Source organism: Zootoca vivipara, chromosome 7 (assembly GCF_963506605.1).
Source record: "Zootoca vivipara chromosome 7, rZooViv1.1, whole genome shotgun sequence".
Taxonomy (NCBI): Eukaryota; Metazoa; Chordata; class Lepidosauria; order Squamata; family Lacertidae; genus Zootoca; species Zootoca vivipara.
Window position 1 is genome coordinate 7734131 of NC_083282.1, and position 26176 is coordinate 7760306.

Genomic DNA, 26176 nt, shown 5'->3' on the forward strand with positions numbered 1-26176 from the left:
ACTAAAGATAAACGCTTTCTCTCTTAGCAACATTCCAACCTTCAACCCATTCCAAACCTCCCACAAACTCCCACATAACTCCCATTAAAAGAATTAACAGTAAACTAGCTTTATAACTAAGCAGCTCTCAAACTAAGATTCAACTAAGGAATCTCTTAAACTGAGAACAACTGAGAGAGTGATCTACTAAGAGATGAATCAAACTGAAAGATCTAACTAAGAGATACAGAAGGCTTTCTGGCAGAGCCTTATATACAAGAAGCAGAGCCCATGCCTGTGAGCAATTAACAGAAACACCGGCACCTGTTTCTCTTAAACAGACAGTATTTACATTAGACCGGCTCTAAAGTAACTTGACTATTCAAAAAATCCAACAGTTGCCTGGAGTGAATAAGTACCTCCAGATTGCTAAGTGAAAAAACTTGAAAATTGGAATAATTTATTTGTTTTCTTCTTGCTGTCTCTTTGTATGTGTGAGTGGGCAGGGTAACTTTCCTTTTTTTTTTTGTTTCGCAGACTAATAACTTTTTCTTTTTAGGAAAGTTAAGGATTTTTCTTTTTCTTTCTTGAGGAAAAGATCACAATCCGTGATGCGTACTTTTCTCTTACTGTACTTTTAATTCTGGTAAATTTCCCGTGCTTTTGGATTTCAAAAACCTAAACCTGTTGCACCAGAGGCAAGAGAGGAAAAAGTCAAATACTATGTACATCATGGGATGGTATGCTTCTGTCAAACCTCTTACATCTGTTGTGTTTTTCCCCACTGGGGGCCTGTAGGGCAGACCAGAGTTGGACAGGACAGGGAAAAGGTTTCAGAAAATGGAAATTTCAGCTAGATAAAAATGGGATGGTGGTGCAGAAAAAAACTCAAGGGAAACATTTTTTGCCAGATCTTCGGCTGACAGTGTGCTTTGACAACTTCCAAGGCTTTGACAGAGCCAAGGCAAGCAGGCTGTGATGTATGAAGTGATTCACCTCTTTAAATTGTATATGCTGTAGTGTCATGAATGAGCCAGCTCCCAGGGAAAGGTTGCCTTGAAGAAAGCAGCCAAGGACAGAGAGGGTTAACTGCCACGCAGGATGAGCATCGACTAGTGCCAACTCCCCCACCCCTTGTAATGCCGACTGATAAGGGAATGACTGGGAGCAAGCTAGAACACAGTCAAAGTTCGCTGGAAGCACAAAAAGGTGAGAAAAGGTTAAGAGACAGCCTCTCAGAGAATGGGGAAGAGGAGGGAGCTGACCCATTCAGTCCGAGATCTTGACGAATAGGAGGGCTGCAGGATAGGAAGCAAAACAAAAGGCATATGAAGCGGAAGTTCAGTTGCTTCTGGTCACGCCGGAAGCAGTCTTCAGAAGGGTCATCTTGATTGATGGTGGTGGAGGCTGTGTTAAAGCCTCCCAGAGCTATCTGCTTGTTTTGACAAGAAATCAGCCGGGGGCTGGACTTCTGACATCTAGCTTAGAACATGGGACTCATCCAGTGCTCTGTTGGTTTCTCTGCAGGTGCTCAGGCAAGAAGGACTGAACAAATGTAGGGTCATGGCAGGTGGTGGGGCTGACTGCTGAGGGAGCTCCAGCTGGACCCTTGATTTGTGTCTGGTTGTGCTCCTCTCTGGGTGTGTGCTGCTGGATCATCCGGTCTGTGTGGTGCCTCCTAAGCCACATCTTCTCTGTTGGCAACCTGGGTGCATCCTGGCCACCTCCTCCTAACTTTGCAGGGCACTTTCATAGAAAACCACTGTCAATCTCCGCAACTATATTCAACTGCAAGACACTGTTCCAGTGTTCTTTTAGGTTTGTTGCTGCTGCTGCTGAAGATGAATAAAAATAGAATTGGATGAACACCTGCATTTGGGTAGCCTCCCCCCTCTTTTGTGACTTAGCCATATGGCATGATCTGTACACCCATGCAGCTGCTGTCATAACATCAGGCATGGGGGAACCAGCAAGGTATACAAGTTAGAAACAGCGATTAGGCTCCTGACAAAGCAAGTCTTCTGAGGGCAGACACATTTGCTAATTATCTAAAATAAGGCGTCTCAGCAACCCCCATCAAACTCTTCCTGTCCCTTCACATCTCTTCCTCCTCCACCCCCCCCCCCGCCATGAACTGCGGTAGTACATGTATTGAAGCGAAATAATTCCATTATAAGTATGCAATACAACTCCTATAGGAATCTGATCATGTAACCGTGCTTAAAGGCTTGGCAGACTTCCTTCGGTGAGGTAGGCAGCAAGAAAGAACATAGTTCTTAATGATGGTGCCCAACTGCAGGCCTGGTGGCTGTGTTCCCCCAGCTGGGAAGTAGCAGAGCAGCTAAGTGCTCAGATTGGTGCCTTCCCCTTTCTGCTGGGAAACAAAGCCCTTGTTTCTTGGTTCCTGTGGCCTGTGCTGCTGTAAATAACTACAAATAGCGACCATCGGTGCCTCAGCAAGGCTACTGTAGAGAATAATTATTAGTGTTTCGTCTCTGAGAGATTGAGAGACTGGACTACTCTCTCAGGAGACCAAAGTTATTTGATGCATTCAGCTGCGAGGGAAGTGAATATCAAGAAATGAATTCATTCATTTCCTTCTATTTTATCCGTTTATTTTTCAATGCCATTCCTTTTTTTTTAAAGCAACCTCAGGGCAGCTGACAACAATTAAACGGGACAACAAATTCTGATCAACACAATTTCAAATGCAGCTTGAACAACAGTGACTTATAAAAATAGCAGCATGTTTTAATAAAGCTTTGGTGGCATTTGGAACAAAAATAATATATTTTCAATTACCTGCCAGGCAAGCACTCCTCCACAGACTGTGTTCTTGCCAGGCCTTGTGTTACCTCTCCTCCTAAGGGGCTGGGGTGAGTCTGGGGTTGGGCCAGGGGTTCAAGCACAACATGAGGGGGGGTGTCTCTGAGGGAGACAGGCAAAGGGTTTTGAGGGGGGGGGAGATTCAGGCATCTTGAATGTGACAGCATGCTCTTCAGGGTCCTTAGTGACATGGAAGGTTTCTGCACAGCCCTAGTCCTGTTCTTCACATAGTCCCCATGGAGTCAAAGCGAGGCTGGACACACACACACACACACAAAACCACTAGAGGTTGTCATGGGGGAGGCTGAGGGCTGTCAGGTCAGGAGGCCATTTCCTATCACTTCACGCTGCCACATCCTTGGTTCCCTTGAGGGTTGACAACAGAGTGTGGGGGTCAAGCACAGGGGCAAGATTCAGCCCAGGAGCTGCCAGTTGCTAACCCCTAAGCTAGAGACAGATACATTTGTGATGAAAGTGATGATCAGTTCCAGGCAAGGTGGTTGTTAGAAACATTCTCTCTTTGGCATGAGTCAGGGGATATGCATGGAGAGAGAACAAGTGACACCTGCTTTCCAAAAGGGAATGCTAACAAGCACCGAGAGAGCAGAAGTTATTCTAATTAAAATGCATGCTCAGGCAGAAAGACAGAATAGAGACCAGATTTGTACCCAAAGGCGCTTAGAGCAGATACAAGGTTGTGGAAAAGGGACCAAGCAGAATGGTGCAATGTTATACGCACAATTAATAAGCTCTCTTGTTTGGGAAAAGCAAAAGTTGCAGGAGAGAGAAATCAGCTAGCATTCCAGAATAATTTACACAAAAAAACCATGTTTCCCTTTTCCACAAAAGAAAATTGAATATGTGAAATATCCATAATAATAATAATTAATAATAATTAATAATAATTTATTATTTATACCCCACCCTTCTGGCTGGGTTTCCTCAGCCACTCTGGGCGGCTTCCAACATAATATTAAAATTCAATAATCTATTAAACATTTAAAGCTTCCCTAAATAGGGCTGTCCACTCTAGGCAACAGGAAAATGTTGCACTTGACTGCTTCAGTGATCATACATCCCACACCTTCTCCCCCTAGACCCCCCACTTTTGTGTGGAATACAGTGGTACCTCGGGTTATAAACACTTCGGGTTACAAACTCCGCTAACCCAGAAGTAGTACTTGGGTTAAGAACTTTACCTCAGGATGAAAACAGAAATCGTGTGGTGGCTGCGCAGCGGCAGCGGGAGACCCCATTAGCTAAAGTGGTACCTCAGGTTAAGAACGGTTTGAAGTTAAGAGCGGACCTCCAGTACGAATTAAGTTTGTAACCAAAAGTACCACTGTATGCTGGAAATTGTGGTGTGACGCCCCTTCCCACTTTAGCAAACCCTCTAAAGGAGAATGGAGGAAGAAAGGAAAATACCCTTGGCTATTCCAAGTTTCCTTTGTGACCTCAGAATGAGGTAGCTCTGAGCCTACCCGCCAGTCTGTAGTTAAGGCGGGCATCATCTGGGTCCTAATCCCTGTGTGAAGTCCAGATTAATAATAGCATAAATAAACCACTGAGCCTAGGGCTTGCTGATCAGAAGGTCGGCGGTTCAAATCCCTGCGGCGGTGTGAGCTCCCGTTGTTCGGTCCCAGCTCCTGCCCACCTAGCAGTTCGAAAGCACATCAAAGTGCAAGTAGATAAATAGGGACCGCTCCGGCGGGAAGGTAAACGGCGTTTACGTGCGCTGCTCTGGTTTGCCAGAAGCAGCCATGTCATGCTGGTCACATGACCCGGAAGCAGTCTGCAGACAAACGCCGGCTCCCTCGGCCTATAGAGCGAGATGAGCGCCGCAACCCCAGAGTTGGACACGACTGGACCTGATGGTCAGGGGCCCCTTTACCTTTACCTAAATGGAAGCAGAAACCAGCCCACCAGCTCCTTTTTGGAACTGTGGACTGAATCCCCAATAGCTCTGCGACAGTGATGGTTTTTATGCGTTTCAGCTTACAGTTTGATTGGGAATATGAGTCATTGTTCAAGTTACAAAGCCTTATCATCCATGAGTAATAAAACGTGTAACATTGGTTCGCCTGAGGCAAACTTACGCCTAGCGGCCCACTTGTGCCAATCACAACTCTAGATTCTTGGTTCCTAGATTTTTCCATCAAACCTGTTGTTGTTGTTGTTGTTGTTGTTGTTGGTGTTGTTGTTGTTTACCAACCTGAAGGCAGTAGCAGGTTGTGACTATCTAGGCAGGTCATCCCAGTAATAGGTCATCGTTGTATTTTAACATATGGAATTGCAGGCTGGTAAGATTAAATGCACATCTGTATATGGCAGGACATGGTGTGCCCTGCAGATCTGACAACCAGAACATATGCCCACCGTGGGCAAGTGGATGACATGCTTGACTCTTGATGCTCGTGTATGTGTGTATATTTCCTTCTAGGATAAAATCTGCAGCCCAAATACATGCTTATTTGAAAGTCGGTTCTAGTAAATTGCAGATGACTCCCAAGCAAGCATAGGATTAAAGCCTAAAAGCTTTCATTATATAATAAGTATCTAAATGTGCAGTTATATATATAGAGAGAGAGCAATCCAGCCAAATTTAAACACTTTTAAATGCAATTTGTATATCCACAGGTGATTCTTAAGCACATGTTTTAACACTTCCATTTAAATCAATGGTGCTTAAAAGTGAATTTTGACTACCGTAGATTGTGCCCACTTGCTTTATAGAAAAGGAAACAGTACATTCACATTATGTGGATAAGTTCACCACAATTTTATTTTATTTTAAATTGGTCAACACATGTTAGTTATTTGTAACACACTGGTGGACAAAAGGGGGAAGACTCAATTGCCTTCCTCTTTTTTAAAACCCCGCCTTATTGTCTGAAGGCCATTCTCGCTTATGTTGACTAGCTGGGTATCTATTTGCAAGCCTGCATTTTGGTACATGAGCAAGCCAAAGCTATGAGTTGCACCATGATAGCTAGGCAAACTCCGGCCCTCCTGATGTTTGGGACTACAATTCCCATCATCCCTGACCACTGGTCCGGTTAGCTAGGGATGATGGGAATTGTAGTCCCAAACATCTGGAGGGACAGAGTTTGCCTATGCCTGAGCTAGTGTCACTGCACACAGTAACCTTTTTTTATTATTATTAAAGAGGGGGGTATTTTCACAATTTACCTTACAAGTCCCATTTTCACAAGGTTGATTACACATAACTAGATTTTACTCTCCCAGGTCTTACTTGCAGAACAGAAGCAAAATACATAAATCGATTTCAAGCCAGCTGAAAAGGTCTACTTAGTCCGCATTCTTGCTTTGCGAAAAATCGATGGAGGATTTGCTATTCATTTTTGTTCCATGTGCAAGCTTGGGTCCTCAGATAACAGACAAGGTGTGGGTACACATTTCGTTCACACCAATGTTTGTTACACCATGTCAGTGAGGAGGCGGAAGCAACGCACACCTATTTAAAAGGGACTGCTGAAATTTTTGCAGTTAGGATAAGGGTTTCTGTTTGTCCCTGCTTCTCTCCCTGGTCGTTTCTCTCTCTGCACTTTGGCACAACAAGAAAGGGAATGTTGTGTTGCGTTTTCCCTTTTTCTGGCAGCCGCCCTTTGATGTTGAAAGAGAAGGCTCCTCTCTCCAGGAGACTTTTGCTGTTATTGGGCTGCCACAGCCTTTGGCTTTTCCAGGACTGCACTGGGGTCCTCTGGGACTGTGGTTGCACACATCAGAGCAACAGTTTCGAGACTTAATTGAATCCATGCTTGCTCAGGGAAGCTGGAGATGTAGACATTTGAAACAAAGAGGGCAGGAACGGGGCAGGCAAAGTGGATTAAGGAAGATTAATCCTTGTTCACAGGCAGTCTGACAAGGGGATAGAAAGTTCAAGAGGACGGTTTCTCAACTGCAATGAGCTAAATGGCCCGAGAAACTTGTGGAAAGCTGATAATGAGCTGGGATTACTAGAGGGGGCAGAGGATACTCCTGCTGACTGTGCACTGACTTTTCATACACAATATACCTTCAAAGCACACTGAAAGCACATTTTAGTGTGTACACAGTCTAAGGCTGCAATCCTGACTGTAATCAGAAGTAAGTTTCACTGAACGGAGTGTATGGAGTTTTAGGGTAGGGGTAGCACCTCTCTTGGGGGACAAATTGTGCTCCTTTTTTGTCCACCTTTGGTCCCCACCCTGCACTCAGCTCTCACCTGTGGCCCCTAGAAGCTGTCAGCATTTGACAGCGGCCACATCCTGGGAAACGGCTTCAACTGGCCAGCTAAACCAGGTGAGGGCACCTGATGGGTCTCAAACCGATGGTGAGTCAGGAACTTCCCATGCAGGTGGCGCTGTCGTCTAAACACCATTCTTCAACATCAGCTTTGTAGGACTGGTCATGTTGTGCAGATGCCTGATGATCATCTTCCAAAGCAACTATTCTATTCCGAACTTTAAAATGGCAAGCGTAATGTTGGTGGTCAACAAAAAAGGTTTAAAGACTGTCTCAAGGCAAATCTAAAAAAATGTAGTATAAACACTGACAACTGGGAAACACTGGCCTGCGAGCGCTCCAGTTGGAGAACAGCCTTTACCAAAGGTGTCATGGGCTTTGAAGACACTCGAACTCAGGACGCAAGGGAGAAACGTGCTTGGCAAATCCACACGGTGATCAACTCCCGCCCGGAAACCAATGTCCCCACTGTGGAAGGACGTGTGGATCCAAAATTGGCCTCCACAGTCACTTACGGACTCATTGTTAAAACCGTGTTTATGGAAGACAATCTTACTCAGCTACAAGTGATCCCCAAAGAAGGGCTAAACCACTGAGCCTCTTGGGCTTGCTGATCAGAAGCTCGGTGGTTCGAATCCCCGTGACAAGGTGAGCTCCCGTTGCTCTGTCTCAGCTCCTGCCAACCTAGCAGTTCGAAAGCACACCCGTGCAAGTAGATAAATAGGTACCACTGTGGAGGGAAAGTAAATGGCATTTCCATGTGCTCTGGTTTCCATCATGGTGTCCTGTTGCGCCAGAAGTGGTTTAGTCCTGCTGGCCACATGACCCGGAAAGCTGTCTGAGGACAAACGCCAGCTCCCTCGGCCTGAAAATGAGATGAGCGCCACAACTCCAGAGTCTCCTTTGACTGGACTTAACCATCAATGGGTCCTTTACCTTTTACCTGCATGTGAAGACAGGCTTTGGTGAATTGAGCAGACAAGACCAATACTGGGTCCAACAGTCGAGAAGTCAGTTTCTGCACATCCTGTAGAGGGAAGTGAGTAGCAGATGGGGCTCGTCAGCCCAGGAAAGTAGCCCATCTAGGAAAAGGAAAAATCTGATCCCAAACGCCCGCTGCCTTGTGGGACAGCTTTGGGAGAGCTAAGGAGTAAAGCCTATACACATCTGGAGTGGAGTCCCTAAGGTGGTTGGATGATGCCTTGTATACCTTCCTTGCAGCAACTTCTGACACCCAGCTGATGCCAAACATATTGCTTTCCTTTCCTTTGAACCACATCAGCGAGGCCAAGGGGGTTGTGTCTTGTCATCTGGGCAATCCAGGACCCCCATAGACACTGCCCAGGCTTGTACCCATGGGAGGGCACTTTGGTACTGCTTATACAGTGGTTTGATTTCACCACCGGAGATGTGCTTCATTGTCTCTCAAGACAGATGGATGCCAACAGCAGCTCCCATGTAAGTGGATTTAAGATTGCAGCCTTGAGTATTTTCAGAGCCAGTTCTACCTGCTGGCTCTCCCTGAACTCCACCTCAAACCATGTGCCCTGCTAGCTCTCCAACTCTCCAAAGCACCCTTCTTTACTGGGTAATAGTGGGAGCAGCAACAACAGCATGTGAAGAAGAGCGACAAAGGGGAGGTCTTTCTGCATTCTAAGACCCTTGGTGACGGCATGCTGGGATAAAAGACCTGGTGATATCATTTGCACAAGGGATGTAGAGATGGATGTCTTCTTGTCAGCATACGGAGAACAACAGGCATGTGATTCACAGCAGTGGTTTGGATCTATGTTGCAACAACAGCCTATCGGTGTTGAGAGATTAGGGCACTGAACATGCAGCATGCAATAAGGCAAATGGTTTCAGACTCTGGGACCCCATTTTCACACACAAAAGTAGTGCATTTCTATTCAGAAGGGTCCAGTGGGGGCTGGGATGGCTCCCAGGGAAATGCAGAATGACAGCGTATAGGAACCTTTGAGTCTTGCTCATGCCATTTGTGTGGATGTTGTTAAAGCGAGGAATAGGTTTGCACCCAAATTAAAGTCCCGGGGGAAAATAGGAACTTTTAATGTCGCATGAAATCACTCTGTATCTGTTACAGCGCTTAAACTTTACATTTAATGCTCTCCCACTCTCTTCCCTGGACAATGGGCGGATTTTGGTGTCCCTTTTCGCCTACCTTGTGACGATGCTATCAGGGATGGATTCGTCACTTAAAGATTCCAGCACTTAGAAGCAGGCAGTAGCTGTTGTGGGGAGAAAAGTTTGGCCCACATAGATGAGGCATGTGTGAGTCACTTGAATCCAAACTTCCTCTCCTCTCAATCTACCCTCAAGGCATATGGGCTCGTACACGCACCTACGTACATACAGCTTTTAATTGGTTCCTGACCTATTTAACAATTATAGCTCCCTGCAAAGCCATCTTATTGTATTGTGACCATTGATCCGCCGTGTCTGGTATGGTCTACTCTTGTCTGGAAGTGACTTTCTAAGTTCTCAGGCCGAGGCCTTTTTCCAGCCCTGACACCTGACAACCTTTTACTTGAGATACTTAGGACTGAAGCTGGGATCTTCCACAGGCAGATCCCATGCTCCATCCATCAGTTATGAATTTTCCAATCAGTTGACATGCAATCATAGTTCTCTGAAGGAGCTTGTGATTCCTAACCAAGAATCCACAGCACCTGTCATGAATGCGCCAGCTCCCAGGGAAAGGTTGCAACCAGCTCCCAGGGAAGGAAAGTAGCCAGGAAGAGAGAGGGTTAATTGCCAGGCAAGATGAGTATAGCTTAGTGCTAACTCCCGCACCATTAGGAATGCCAGTTGATAAGAGAATAAGGGAGGGCAAGCCAGAGCCCTGCCAACGCTCTGGAGAAGTGCAAAAGACAGCGAATAGAGAAGGAAGCAGGCAGGAAAGGGTGAGGAGACAGTCCCTCAGTGAATGAGGAAGAGACGGGGGCTCACCCTCTTAGTCCCAGGTCTTGGTGAATGGGAGGGCTACAAGATAGGAGGCAGGGCAAAAGAAGTCAGAGGAAAAAGTTCAGCTGCTTCAGGTCTCGCAGGAAGCAGTTAGAAGGGTCATCATGATTTATGAGACGGCATGTTAGAGCCATCCGGAGAACACTGTTTGTTTTTGCAATAAATCTTCCTTTTTAATTAGCCATGCTTGCTGTGTTCTCAAGCTGGAAACTGGGACTCCTGACAACACCTTCTCAGAATTTGCTGAGGGTAGCCATGTCGGCAGCTAAATTGGTTTGAGAACAAATTCAAAGTGGTCTTCACTCGTCCATCCACATTCATTTCATTTCTTACTGTCTCTGTTCAAAGGAAGCTCATTTCCTATTGGCTTTTCTTGTTCCCTTCTCTTGCTCCATGGTTGATCCCTTCTGCTGTGATACTTCTCATGTCTGGAGCAAGAGAAGCCTATTCTGGCCTATCCCTATTGAGCCACCTTTCTGTTTCTGCCTTCACATCCCTCCTCAAAAATCTAATTCTTTGACCAAAGTCTTTCCTAGAGCAGAAGTATAGCCCTTCCTGTACTGTACTGTTGGGGCCCCCTTGTTTTATCTCTTCTTTATTTTGGTCTCCTGTTGTTAAGGGACCCAGGTGGTGCTGTGGGTTAAACCACAGAGTCTAGGGATTGCTGATCAGAAGGTCGGTGGTTCGAATCCCTGCAACGGGGTGAGCTCCTGTTGCTCGGTCTCAGCTCCTGCCCACCTAGCAGTTCGAAAGCACATCAAAGTGCAAGTAGATAAATAGGGACCGCTCTGGTGGGAAGGTAAACGGCGTTTTCGTGCACTGCTCTAGTTCGCCAGAAGCAGCTTTGTCATGCTGGCCACATAACCTGGAAGCTGTCTGCGGACAAACGCTGGCTCCCTCGGCCTATAGAGTGAGATGAGCGCCGTAACCCCAGAGTCGGACACAACTGGAACTGATGGTCAGGGGCCCCTTTACCTTTACCTTTTACCTGTTGTTAAGAAACCAAAGTTCTTTAGTACATGTATTTTCATATGGCTAGCGACAGAATTTGTGAAGAGGGTAAATGATGTAAAGGTGGCTCAGTTCAGAGAGAGTGAGAGAGCGCTTAATTGTAAACACACGCACACACACACACACACACACACACACACACACACACACCACAAAGTGGTTTACAAAAAGATAAAACAATAAAATTGGGTGTGTGTGTGTCACATACGTGAATCTGTGTATTTGTATTATGAAATCATAGAATTGTAGAGTTGAAAGGGACCCTGAGGGACATCTAGTCTAATTCCTTGCAATTCAGGTATCTCAACTAGATCATATCCAGTAGGACTTCTGGAGCATACTCTTGCAGTTTCGGAAGAATATCAGTATGATGTTACTGTTTTGGCAGATACACAACAATATGCACATTTTTCATAGTCTTTCATTGTATTCTGCTGCTTTGTGATGTTTCTTGCAATCCTTTTGGGGTAGCCCCACTTCCTCTCTTTTGTGATACCGGGAAGTAGCTTACACTGCTGATTCCAGTGGCTGCATGAATATTCCCCGCAAAACCCAAAAATAATGAGAAGTGCAAATGAAAACAAGAGATTTAAAGGATGAGAAGGTGACAGGATCCCAAGCGATCTGGAGTGTGCGCTTGAATTATTAGAGCATGCGGAGAGCTTGTGTGAACAGCTGGAACTGTGCCCTGAAAGTTTTTGAGCTGGCAACATTTGCAAAATAGTCCCATTTCTTGTGTCTTTCCTCCCCTCCCCTCTCTGTTCAATCTGTCAAGATAGGTATGAAAATTTAATCAACACCCTCTGTTGTAAGTGCCAAAAACCTTAAAACACGCACACCACACACAAACCCCTACCACCAACAGCCTTGTTTCCTTTGCAGCTTTTTTCTGTGCAAATCTAGCACTCTCAGCAGCATCTATGCCCAGAATGTGCAAATATCTCAATGCTGACTCCACCAGTAAGAGCAGCAGAGTTGGAGGCCAGCCTGAGAATGCAGCTGGGGATGGGGAGAGGGAGAGGGGTGGCACACAGAGCAGTCACGGAGATTGTTATTAACTGGCGATGCTACTGAAACCCATATTCTCCAGGTTTGGGGTGTAAATCCGCATAGCTAGCCCATAATGTAAAATGAATGGAATGTTATTGTTCTCAAGGTTTAAGGTATTATAACATAGCACAACAGCACTGCAAGTCCATTTTGATCTGTCTCAGGAAAAATGTTGTTTGTTTTTTTGCAAGAGAGAGAGAGAGTTCTCCTAGGAGACTTTTAATTTGTGACCAGTTTCTGAAACAAGCTGACAAGTATTCACCCATGGCAGCAAAACCTAAAATACTTCTGTGAGACTGTGCCATCAACACTTTCACCACTTTTGGAGCAGCGGCTGGACATCCCTTGTTTTCCATCTCGCTGCTAATGCCTAGTAAAATATGTGTGCTCCCTGCCCCACCCTCCATTTCACTTGCAGCTGTCACCTGCAGGAGATTGCCTGGAAACCCAGAGTGAGAAGAGGTGGTTTTCTTTTACTAGATGTTACCAGGGAGCGCTGTGGGTTAAACCACAGAGCCTAGAGCTTGCCGATCAGAAGGTTGGCGGTTCGAATCCCTGCAATGGGGTGAGCTCCCATTGCTCAGTCCCAGCTCCTGCCAACCTAGCAGTTCAAAAGCACGTCAAAGTGCAAGTAGATAAATAGGTACCGCTACAGCGGGAAGGTAAACGGCGTTTCCGTGTGTTGCTCTGGTTCGCCAGAAGCGGCTTTGTCATGCTGGCCACATGACCTGGAAGCTATACGCCGGCTCCCTCGGCCAATAATGCGAGATGAGTGCCACAACCCCAGAGTTGGTCACGACTGGACCTAATGGTCAGGGGTCCCTTTACCTTTACCTTACCAGGGAGAGAGGCACAAAAGCCCAGCAGCCTTACAACTCTCATAGGTACTATTTTGGCTGTAGCCTGCTTCTTAAAAAAAGCATTTAGGATCAAATTCTCCATGGAAGTTTTCAGGATGTGTCCAAAATGCAGACTCGCTCCAAAACACAGAGTGAACTGGAGTTGCCACCATTTTTTTTTCTTTTGCTGACCCTGCCTACTTCAGCGTTTTATATAACAGGATAAACGCCTGGCATCTTAGCAGATGGAACTTTTCTCCATGCCCAGAAAACCTCTGCTGTCTTTATTCTGCCCCCAGGAGGGTTGGTGTGCTAGTCTGTTGTAGCAAAAGCAACAAAGGGTCTCGCGGCTCCTTAAAGGCTAACACATTTATTAGGACATAAGGTCTTGTGAATTGAGTTAGCCTTTAAGATGACACAAGACTCTGGTTTCCTGCTGTTTGACCTTTGTGTTGGCAGGCTGTTGTAAAATGCACAGGGATAGTTTTTTTTAAAAGGGTGGTGGCAAATGATGGATCCTGGTTGACTGCTTGTTGCATAGAATTATCATGCTGCCATATATCGTGGCAGATTTCAGGGGTGGGATTAGCAGAGCAAGGGAAACACCCCTGTGTGTACATGTCTCAGCATGGGACATGGGTGGCGCTATGGTCTAAACCACTGAGCCTCTTAGGCTTGCCGATCAGAAGGTCAGTGGTTCGAATCTGCATGATGGAGTGAGCTCCTGTTGCTCTGTCCCAGCTTCTGCCAACCTAGCAGTTCGAAAGCACACCAGTGCAAGTAGATAAATAGGTACTGCTTACATTACCTTTTTTACCTTTACATGCCTCACTCAATATGCCTCTCTTAAGGACTGGCAGGGAAGAAATCATGATGCAGGAGTGAAGATGCATATGATTGGAGATTTTTCAGCAGAAGTTGGGTGGCCAACTGTTATTGATGCTTCAGCTGAGATTCCTGCATTGCAGGGGGTTGGACCGGATGACCCTCAGGGTCCCTTCCAACTCTACAGTTCTAGGATTCTGTGATTCAGTGCAAGGTGCAAAGCCTCATCCAGACGTTCTTCTGCATGAACCCCCTTGAAATGAATAGAGCCACATGCCAGGTGGACTCGTGCAGGAAAAGGCCCAAATGGATTGTGCCCCAAAGCTGCAAGCATTATCTTTAACGTAACACTAGTCTCATTGGGCACCTGACAGAAAAGGGATAGCTCTCTGCCTTTACAACACTAGCAGAGTGCTGAATCTGCAGTACATTTCCAGAATGCCTCATTAGCCAGGAATGCATATGTAGTGGCAGAATAATGATAACAGCAACAGCAGCAACAACAGCAATAACAACGTTTTTTGGATTCAGAGCCTGATGTGTATTCTGTTGCACACGTCGAGGTTCCTGTGCATGCTGAATACTCCATTTTCTCCCATGGTTGTGGCAGCCCAAATCTGCATACGGTAATAAATTATAAACTAGAAATTGACTATGCCTGGTTTATAGATTGGACTATCTATTTAGCTTTCGTTGTACACTCGAGTAGGGTGTGTGCCCACTATCCCACTTTTCTTCTCTTAAACTTAAAGCACAGAGCACCATCCTTTGGGGGGGTAGGTGAGTACATTTGGAGGCCATAGAACCCTGAGAGCCAGCGTGGTGTAGTGATTGAGAGAGGTGGACTCGTAATCTGGTGAACCGGGTTCTCTTCCCCGCTCCTCCACATGCAGCTGCTGGGTGACCTTGGGCTAGTCACACTTCTCTGGATTCTCTCAGCCTCACTCACCTCACAGAGTGTTTGTTGTGGGAAAGGAGATTGTGAGCTTTGAGACTCCTTAAGGGGAGTGAAAAGCGGGGTATCAAGTCCAAACTCCTTCCTCCTCCTCCTCCTCCTCCTCCTCCTCCTCCTCCTCCTCCTCCTCCTCCTCCTCCTCCTCCTCCTCTTCTTCTTCTTCTTCTTCTTCTTCTTCTTCTTCTTCTTCTTCTTCTTCTTCTTCTTCTTCTTCTTCTTCTTCTTCTGCATCACACACACTCATCCCAACCATGCACACATGTACACACACAACACAACCACATACACATGCACACATTCCACCCCACCCAAGCAGTTAGAAGAAGAAGAAGAAGAGTTTGGATTTGATATCCCGCTTTATCACTACCCGAAGGAGTCTCAAAGCGGCTAACAATCTCCTTTCCCCTGTGAGGTGGGTGGGGCTGAGAGGAGGAGGAGAGACTTCAGAGAAGTGTGACTAGCCCAAGGTCAACCAGCAGCTGCATGTGGAGGAGCGGAGATGCGAACCCAGTTCCCCAGATTACGAGTCTACCGTTCTTAACCACTTCACCACACTGGCTCTCTTCAAGTTAGTGTTTCTGCTTTTCTCAGGCATCATTTGAGTGGGATGATCTTCCTGGAGACTGCAGCTAGAGAGTGATGGTTTACCTAGCTGCAATGACCAGTAAGATCACCCCTCAAAACCCTGCAACAATTAAACTTGGGAAACAAAAACTTATATTGGAAACAATATGTTGGCCTTAAAGGAATGTGCCTTTCCTTCTCTTGGAAACAATGAATAGTGTTTATTTATTCATTATTTTAAAAAACCCAACCTTACCATTATTTCAGTGTTTTTCTTCAAATTCACGCTAGGAATATATGGGCTCACTGTTGCAGCACTGCAAACCCTCTGCCTTTCTTCAAATCCTAAACTAACCACTATTTCATAGTGATAAAGGCAATGCAAAGTAGAGAAGTGCTTGGGGGCAAGAAGGCATCTGATTCCAAGAGATGTCCTACTTTTCACAAAAGTATGGGTTTGGCTTGAAAGTCAGGACTTGACTTCCCTGTTACGTATTGCAGCAATTCAGCCTCCTCTGAACTGGCTAGCTTTTATTCTGTGAGGGAAGGCTACCAATGTCCTTAATTAAGCATTGTTGAAGAGAGGGTCTGCTGAAACCATCTCTGCATAGTGGAGGGGCGCGAGAAACTGATAGCTGTAATGAAGCACAACCTTAAATGCAATATAACAAATTGAAAAGTCACAAAAGAAAGAGGGGGTTTGACTGGAGGTGCCAATGTCAAGATGAATTTGGGAAGAGGTACTGAAACCAGTATTATACCAGCGGTAGGACACGGGTGGCACTGTGATATAAACCACTGAGCCTCTTGGACTTACCGATCAGAAGGTCAGCGGTTCGAATCCTTGCGATGGGGTGAGCTCCCGTTGCTCTGTCCCAGCTTCTGCCAACCTAGCAGTTCGAAAGTGCAAGTAGATAAGTAGGTACCACTCCAGCGGGAAGGTAAACAGTGTTTCTGTGCACTCTGGTTTCCATCACACTGTCCCATTGTGCCAGAAGCGGTTTAGTCCCTGGTGCCCTGTGCCATTAGCCTCTATGGATAAGAAGCTCCTGAATTTCACTAGGCAAAAGAAGGAAGAAAAGTCTTCTGGCTGTCGAGCCTCAAATGCCCTCTGTACTCACAGGTGGCATCTTTTAACCATGGAATAAGGGTCATGGTTTGATGAATTCCATGGCTAGATCTGTCTTGCCTGGAAATTACTGGTATTATGCAATGATTTGATGGAAATCACATAAAATGGGTTGCAGAGCACCATCAGGCTGGATAGCTAAATCTTAATGGGGTTCATTAGGAAGCTACTACTAAATGGAATTATATATTTTTTCCTGTTTGGCTTAACGCTCCACAGTTTCCCTTATGGTGCCCAAGATTTTGTTTTCCAGAATCTTTTGAGAACCAAGTGGTAATAGTACAAATCTTCTTACAGAGCTTGGATGATGTGCCCTGGCAAAGCTAGCTCTATCTTGGGCAGCCAAGAAGCAGAAGTGGCTCTACTGTTGAGCCAATTAGTTATATTTTATTTCAACAGGGGATAAATAAAGGCTCCTTGGATCAAATATTTGCCATGTGAAAAGTGCTCAGGCTATTGTTAGAAGCCATAGCCCAGAGCTGGAATTATTCCCCCCCCCCCCCCAGTTTTTGAAGTTGGCTGGCTGAGTTTTCAAATTTGGATTCTGATGCCATTAAAAAAAAAAGTATTGAAATTCTGCTAGGGTGTTTGGCTAAATGAAGGGACAATGTTCTCATAGCATTTACTAAATTCTGTTCCAACCGAGTGAAGTTATCTTCCATCAGCGAGGCCCTGTTTCCAGTTTGCTGGTGTTGTAGAGCATGTCCAGGAACATGTGAGCTGGCTGGGGCTGATGGAGTTTGTAGTCCAACAGCATCTAGAGGGCACAAGGTTGGCAAAAGCTGCTTTCTCTCCCCACCCCATATACCGAACTCCTGTGCTTCAGGGACTGACATTTTGAAATACACGTGCTCCCACAAGTCAATCCTATAGCTGGAAATATAACAAGGAAACTATGTGTGTGTGTGCACGCACACACACGCTTGTATATGTATTAGGAAAAAAATAGGTTAAAAGAAGAATTAGATCCTTGAATTGATGAAATGCAGCTGGATATGCTCATCATTCTCACAACATCTGTTTATACACGGGAAAGACAGTCCAGAGTGATTAAATCACTCTGTGGGAAGGAACCCAACACAGCTGTGGGCATGCAGAAACCAAGAGGAGAGTCATGAAAACGTTTAGCATCGTGAAGTGTGGGCTGATTCAGTCTATACCACAGTGAGTAAAAGGTACAATCCATTAAGTTTAGTTAAGTTGTACTGTTGCAGCCAGTACAACTTTATTTTAAGAGCTTGTGTAGAACTGGTTCCGACAGTCTGAAGCCACCTTGAGTCAGACTCTACTGAGCTGCAGAGAGGCTAATTTTAACATTTAGAGGGAAAACAGAATCGTTATTTTGGCTCGTTTCTCAAGTCTGACCGCTGGTGTTCAACAAGAAGCTAATGCCAGGGTCATGTATGCCGTATATGAGAAAGGAAATTGCCATTTTGGTTAACTCAGTAGTAATCTCAAGCAAATGCCCCCCACAAAAATAGGGGTGAAATAGTGTGGTCTGTTGTTGATATTGCATGGTGGATTTTGAACATGAACGTTGGGTGGGGTGGAAGGAATGGAGAATTGTGTGAAGCTCTTAGATCCAAGGGAAGGCTATTCTTCAGGTTCATTAGTTTAATTCATGGCAGACTTATGGAAGGCCAAATGAGGCATGTCAGGAGCAGTTGCTGATGAAACCAGACAGGGCTCTGGGCCTGCCCCATTTTTATGGGAGATAGATTTTTGGATAGTGTAATGATCCAAGTTATAAAGTTCTCATCCCTCAGATAGTGTTTGGGATTGTGTGGGCTCCACAGCCCTCTCAAGGTGCAAAAGAAGTGTCTAATATCAGCATTTTAATTTTTTAAAAAGGTAAAGGACCCCTGACAGACAAGTCCAGCAAACGACTCTGGGGTTGCGGCGCTCATCTCGCTTTACTGGCCGAGGGAGCCGGCGTTTGTCCATAGACAGTTTTTCTGGGTCATGTGGCCAGCATGACTAAGCCGCTTCTGGGGAAACCAGAGCAGTGCATGGGAACGCTGTTTACCTTCCCGCCGGAGCGGTACCTATTTATCTACTTGCACTCTGATGTGCTTTCGAACTGCTAGGTTGGCAGGAGCAGGGACCGAGCAATGGGAGCTCACCCCGTCACGGGGATTTGAACCGCCAACCTTCCAATCAGCAAGCCCTAGGCTCAGTGGTTTAGACCACAGCGCCACCTACATCCCCTAATATCAACATTAGCGGGCAGAAATTCTAGGAGCTTGCTCTGGCCTGGGCAGAGTACAATCACTTTAACCTCCATGCTATCAACAGCTGAGCACGAAGAGCCCCAACTGGAGCCATCTGTCGTCCAACCTGGCTCTGACACAGCTGTTGCCCCAGCAGTCCTCCATTTTTGCACTCAGATGGAGGGAATCTGCCTTGTGTAGGGGCTGCCAGAGCTCTCATGCAAAAGCGGTTTTTCCTTTCTAACCCCTTCCCCTCCCCTCTCCTTGGTCTCTTCCCTCCACCCTCCTTTCTGAGCAATAATGTGATAATTGCCATGTGCGACAATTTAGTTGAGGAGGAGGAAGCAGCAACCCCAGTTAGGCAGGTTCATCTTTGGTGGGGGGCGGGCAGGGACATGTCGCTAGTGCATCAGGCCTTGAATTGCTGGCAATTGAGACTGCTTTCCCCATGCAGGTGTGTGCAGCCGCCTCCAAACTGTTTTCACCATCTGTCGTGATGGTTCTCCCCCCCCCCCAACACTCTCCCATTTGTGTGTCTCTTTCTCAACAAGACTCTTACTGAGAGAAAAGCCAGAGAGAACACCAGTTAAAGGTTTGGTTGGTGGCATTTATCCATGCCATTGTTTGTTCTGCCTAGCCAGAAGCAGCCTCTGCTGGAGATGATCCCAAGGACTGGTTTTCAAAGGATACCTAGGAAGAGCCATTTTGTGGTAGTAAGCTATAGGGCGGTTGTGGCCAGGGCCGGCTCACCCATTGACTCCAGTGGCGCGGGGGCGCTGAGGGGCGCCCCAGCAAGTGGAGGAGCTGCGCGGCCACCTCCCTTTTCCCTCCGCCAGCCGCGCCACTCAGGATCTTCGCTCAGGGAGGTAAGCGAGTGGAGCAGGGTCACTAGGACCCTGTTCCGCTCTGCAGCGCCAGGGTTATCCCTCACCCTGGCGCTGCTTTTCATTGGCGTTCCTGTTGGCGGGAAGGCTCGAATGCCTCCCCACAGTCTAGGACTCTCCCCGCCGACCGCTGGCGGCCCGTTGGCGCCCATCTGGCCTCCGCTGCCGGCGGGAGGGCTGCAGGAGCGGGGCTCTCCCTGCTGGCTCCGCAGGGCCGGGCCGCCGGGCCTCTCTGCAGGCTGCGCTCTCCCCTTCCTGGTCCTGCGGCTCTCGGCTCAGCCGAGGCGTTGCCCCGAGGCCTTCCAGCTCAGGGGAGACAGCGAGCTCCTCCAGGGAAGGTAAGAGCTTTCCCTTTTTTAAAAAATGGAGGGGAAGAGCTGGAGGTGCAGAGTTTTGTTTTTTTTTATTAAAAAAAAAGAGTGGGGGTGGGGGTGCCTGAGGGATCCCTGCACCAGGGCACCCGATGCGCTAAAGACGGCCCTGGTTGTGGCAGGTGTGGTTTGGATGGGTGCTCCAGAAAACTGGAGAGCCTTTCACCCACGCTTGCTTGCACATCAACCTTCAGCACCATGGAGAGAGAAAAGAAAATAGCACAAGAGCAAGTCTCTTCTTCCTCTTTAGATCTCCAAATCTGTACACTGCCAGAGGGTGAGGAACCAGGAGAATGTGGATGGCAACAAGGGAAGGGCCACGTTTCCTGACTCGCCTCTTAGTACCACTTTCTGCTATCACCAGCTGGAGGCTTTTCCCTGAAGGTTCTTTGTAGGCTTCTTGGGTGCGGCAGGAAAGCAAGGCCTCTCAAGTGAGGCTCTTTGCAGAGTTGAACCAAGACCAGGCCCTGCCTCTAGCCAGCCCTGATATAGGATGGCCAGAGAATAAGATCATCCCCTGCTTCATCCACATTTGTCCCTCCTCCAAGTTTTCATGCCAGGGCTTTCTTTCCTCTCGGTTGTATTTAAGGACCAACCGTGCTATTTCCGGCTAACTGCTTTGCTGTGAAGGGATGGGAAGAGGAGAGGTCTATATTTGGTTTGCCTCACAATAGTAAAAATATATAAATGCCAGCAATATACAAGGAACTGGAGCTGTTGGAAGGTGGTGAAATTGCAGGTCCCGGACCATAAACAAGGGCACAACCCAAGGGTCCAAAACTACTTAAAGGTTTTTTAAAAACCTTAGCTCTGCTAGTCTTTAGGGGATGGCTTCTTTTAGAAGGCTCAATTTTCGCTCCTGCACTGGACCATTTGGAAGCACCATACTGATGAATCAGTCAAAGATGAGGGCTTAATTAGCGTTAAGGAAAACAAAAGAAGAAGCTTCGTTTGCCGTACGAAGATTGATGCTGCGTCCCCCAGACAGTCACGTTCTGCTGCATCACTGTGCTGTCCGACGTCATGGGCAGACTCCCTGCCAAGCGGACAAATGGGGTCTCTGGAAAGAGCAGGAAAGTAGAGAGGGGGCAAGGCCTTATTAAAAGGCAATAAATAACCATATTACAGTCTTGAGCAATCTTTCCAGAAGCCTTTTAAGCTGTCAGTCTCTGACTTGTCCTTTCCTGGGCATCTGAACTCCTCTAGATTTCAGCTAGGGTGGAATAATGCAATTTTTCTGGGCATAAATAGCCAGGCAAAATTAGCAATGACAGCATTATGCTGCACGTGACCTTGTAATAATAATAATAGTAATAGTAATAGTAATAGTAGTAGTAGTAGTAGTAGTAATACGGGGGGGGGGGGAGGGACGAGCATTGCAGTCCATGCCCACAAAAGCATCTAATGTTGTGATCCCACACTCTATCTCCTTATGTAATCCATGCTCTTGATGACTTCAGATGTGGAAACATGGGTGACCATCCTCAGCGTTCTCGTTTTAATCGCCGAAGTGTGAACTATGGGAAAGGCATTTTGTAAAAATGACTTCCATATTAGTTCCTTAGTTCTTGCTTATCAGCATGTAATAAGGCCTGGAAATGATGCCTTATGAGGAACGGCTTAGGGAGCTGGGTATGTTTAGCCTGGAGAAGAGAAGGTTAAGGGGTGATATGATAGCCATGTTCCAATATATAAAAGGATGTCATATAGAGGAGGGAGAAAGGTTGTTTTCCGCTGCTCCAGAGAAGCGGACACGGAGCAATGGATTCAAGCTACAAGAAAGAAGATTCCACCTCAACATTAGGAAGAACTTCCTGACAGTAAGAGCTGTTCGGCAGTGGAATTTGCTACCAAGGAGTGTGGTGGAGTCTCCTTCTTTGGAGGTCTTTAAGCAGAGGCTTGACAGGCATATGTCAATAATGCTTTGATGGTGTTTCCTGCTTGGCAGGGGGCTGGACTTGATGGCCCTTGTGGTCTCTTCCAACTCTATGATTCTATGATTCTAATAACCACATTTGTTACACCAAGGCTGAGTGCCGTGTGACTCTTTGGCTTAATGTTTATTTTGTGTTTTCTTTTCAGACCAATGATGCCTTAGGAGCCACCTGGAACTGGCTGTACTTTATCCCCCTCATCATTATTGGATCTTTCTTTGTTCTCAACCTCGTCCTTGGAGTGCTTTCTGGGTAAGACGAGACCGTCTTCCTCTTTGATTGGAAAAGATTTCAAACAGAAATTCTTTGACGTTTCCTTACTCGATAGGAATTGCTTGTCTCAACCCTTGCTCTCTGCCTGTCTGTTAATTCCTGAACCTGGTTGCTTATCATAATGTGTGAGAAAGCTAGTAAAAGGTTTGATAATAACTTTGCAGAAAAACAAAGTGTCTTGTGGCAATTTAATGAGTAACACTGTCCTAACCCTGCTTATTTGGAAGTGAGCACCCTTGAATTCACTAGAGTTTCTGAGTTGCACCGTGACATATTTATTATGGAATAAAGTTTCATGGATTAGATAGAGTCCACTTGCATCTGACAACCTGTTGTTAATAGGTTGTCTGAATTGTCTGGGTGTCAGGTACTGATCTTTGAAGTATTGTAACTGAGGTTCTTCAGTTGCAGAGGCCCAGAATCCATGGGAAGCAATACAATTGCCCTACCTTTCCTGTTCCATTGTGGAACTCCTTCCCCCCCCCCAAATTTTTTTTATTCATTTTATATTAACACGTATCAGAACAAAAATACATAATACAACTAAAAAACAATAACACAATAACCACAAACACAATACAGTCGTACCTCGGGTTACGACCACATCGGTTTGCGAACAGTTTGGGTTACGAACTGCGCAAACCCGGAAGTGTTTTCGCCGCGCCCGCGCGCGCACATAAGCCGCGCGCGCGCGATCGCGCGATTTGCGCATGCGCAAAGCGCAAGAATCGCAAAAATCGCGCTTTGCGCATGCGCAAAATGGCGGCGCCCATCGCACTCGGTTTGCGAACTATTCGGGTTACGAACTGCGATCCGGAATGGATCGCGTTCGTAACCCGAGGTATTACTGTAACAACAAACAGGTCCTTGCTGTCAGGATTCACGATCTCCCTCTCACACCAAGAGACAGCAGGCTGGCAGTTTTATAACATTCAGATTAGTTGGTATTTACACAGTAGCTCAGTCCGAGCACACAGCTCGATCTTCCGCACTCGGTGGGTCAGTTGAGCCCTCTGGAGGGTGGGATCTTTTCCAACAGGAAATCCGCCATCGGCTGCTCCTCCTCTTGTGGGCTTGACGCCAAGCCTGAACTCTGCCCAACCTCCAAGTACGGGGGACTCCAGACCAGATTGTCCAGTTTGCCCCTCCTCCCCTAGGAGCGTGTCTGAAAGCTGAGGCCCCTCTGCCTGCCTCACGCTGTCCTGGGAATTTACGACTTGCATTCAAGGACTGGAGAAGCTCGCTTCACTCTCTGCATGTGAAAAAAGCAAACCATCTCTTTCTGCCTGCCACCGCCCTTGGTCCTCGGAGCCCTCGCTGTCACTCAGGGAAGGAACGTTCCTGACACTTGACTGGATTCCATCCCTTGATCTGAACAAACTCCCTTGATCAGGTGCTTCCTACCTTCCAGAGCAGGAACATCATCTAGTGATACTGCAGCTGTGTTAACACTTTCCTTTAAAAGAATGCAAGCTCAAAGACACCTGACATGTCAAGAGGGAGTTGGGACCACCTCTCCTAGCTCTGTCTAAACCCTGCCATGGCAGTCAGCACCTGTATAGAAATGCACTCTCATCCATGGGAAATGGACAGCCCCTGTATGTATCTCAGAGGGTGCAATCCTGGAATCTGGCGATGGGAAAAAGTGTGGCTTGCTGTATCTCTCTGGGTCGTTTGCCATATGGGTCTTCTGCCCCCCCCCTGTCACCCACACCATAGCTGCCAAGTTTTCCCTTTTCTCGCTAGGAAGCCTATTCAGCATAAGGGAAAATCCCTTTAAAAAAGGGATAACTTGGCAGCTATGACCCACACTTGCAGATCTGCCTTTCCTCTTCTCCCCCCATCCCTAGCGTGCTGATTCTGCCCTTCATCTGAGAGTACTCAGCTGACATGATGCTATATAATTCACAAAAACAAAACCCCTGTGTTGCTCCTGCCAACCTAGCATTTCGAAAGCACGTCAAAGTGCAAGTAGATCAATAGGTACCGCTCCGGCGGGAAGGTAAATGCCGTTTCCGTGTGCTGCTCTGGTTCGCCAGAACCAGCTTAGTCATGCTGACCACATTGTTATGTATTAAGTTAACTGCAGTACTCCTTCTGGCCACCGTGGCTGCAGTTCTTACCCTGCTCACTGTGGCTGCAGTTCTCACTCAGGTCCACAATGGGTGTTATGTATTAAGTTAACTGCAGTACTCCTTCTGGCCACCGTGGCTGCAGTTCTTACCCTGCCCACTGTGGCTGCAGTTCTCACTCAGGTCCACAACATGCAAATGAAGGATTGAGAGTGCTGTTCACGGATTGGGTAGCTAGGGGAAGTTTGTTACTGTTTGCAAGTTACTGAGTACTATATAAGCCAGTTGGCTAAGCTACTGTTCAGTCTGGACTCAGAGCTAGAATAAAGAGCTGGTTGTTTTGAGAGCTGTGTCTTTAGCCTTCTTACCCACTATTCTACACACATGACCCGGAAGCCAGCTCCCTCGGCCAATAAAGCGAGATGAGCGCAGCAACCCCACAGTCTTCTGCAACTGGACCTAACGGTCAGAGGTCCCTTTACCTTTACCTATGATTCACAGCAGCATTGTGATAAGAGGGTGGCCATGATTTGACTAAAATTGGGGGTTTGTGGACTTTATTAAGCTTTCCTTGCACATTGGCTATGATTCAAGCATTACCGGCCTCCAAAGCCCAGTGCCAACCACCTGTTCCACAGCTGATTTGGAGAGCCTTGCAGACCGCCTATGGGTCAGGGAACCAATCTAACACTGGCATTAGAAGAATAAAACAGATTAACTCAGACCCTGAATCCTGAAACTACACAGAAGGATAGAATCATAGAGTTGGAAGAGACCACAAGGGCCATCCAGTCCAACCCCCTGCCAAGCAGGAAACACCATCAAAGCATTCCTGACATATGCCTGTCAAGCCTCCGCTTAAAGACCTCCAAAGAAGGAGACTCCACCACTCTCCTTGGCAGCAAATTCCACTTTCGAACAGCTCCTACTGTCAGGAAGTTCTTCCTAATGTTTAGGTGGAATCTTCTTTCTTGAAGTTTGAATCCATTGCTCCGTGTCCGCTTCTCTGGAGCAGCAGAAAACAATCTTTCTCCCTCCTCCATATGACATCCTTTCATATATTTGAACATGGCTATCATGTTCTTTCCATAGAACAAAGCAGCAGTTCTTCCTAAACTCCCTCATTTTCAAATCATATTGGGATGGTGAATACTGAGGGAACAGTCGCCCCTACATCCCTGTCTTGGCTGGTGAGAGAAGGAAGGCCTCAGCCGACAGGAAGATCTTATTCTAACATTCCTTCGTGGGAAGTCCCACCCCCCTCACAATCTTGGCATTTCATATTCCTCAAAGGGGAAACCATTCCACATTTTGAAAACTGCTGGTGTAAGGCTCTGGCTTCGAGCAGCCGCTGAGGGGAGAGTTGTGGGGGTGAATGATTGCGTGGGCATGACCTGAGTGAATGAGATTAGGATGATGCTTCTTCTGTTTGCATATAGATGGCAGTACTGTAACCTTTATATATATATTTTTTCCACCCCAGGAAATGGGAGTTTAATGCAAACCATCAGTCCGGGGCTGAAAACATGCGGAGCCTCAGGTCTCCATGGCAACCAGCCATGTGGCCACGCAAGCATGTTCTGAAATGCTGTCAGAAGCTCAGAGCATGTGGAAGAGTAAAATGAGAGAACAACAACCCCAAGGAAATCTGACTCTCTCTCTCTCTTTTTCTCTTCTTGCTCTTCCCCCTCCCTCTTTCTCTACTTCCTCAAGACGTACGAAGGTGCACCGGATTGATAACTGGCAATATTGCATCCTGGGCTCAAATTAGCTGTGTTTCCAGATTTCATAATTTAACTTTCTAGAGAGTCATGATTTTCCCTATTAGTGTTAGGGGGAAGAAACCCTTTGAGTGGGATAGAAAATTAGTAATTTTGATAATGAGAAAACATACTACGTGTACAGTTGATTTTGGCCTTGTAGCCACTCCCTTAACTCATGGAACTTATTCCATTTAATGCCTACCTGCTGCCAAGCCAGCTCTTATATAATTGTTGGCATCCGTCTGTCTCGGGAGACAGTGG

General features: G+C 46.6%; 1 protein-coding gene across 1 annotated transcript in view; it reads left to right on the forward strand.

Annotated features, from left to right (window-relative positions):
- CACNA1E (calcium voltage-gated channel subunit alpha1 E) overlaps window positions 1-26176 on the forward strand; it is a 281416-nt gene that overhangs the window by 61489 nt on the left and 193751 nt on the right. Inside the window, exon 6 of the mRNA XM_060277446.1 lies at window positions 21956-22059. Within this exon, the coding sequence (XP_060133429.1) occupies window positions 21956-22059 (104 nt within the window). The remainder of the gene's footprint in view (window positions 1-21955; window positions 22060-26176) is intronic.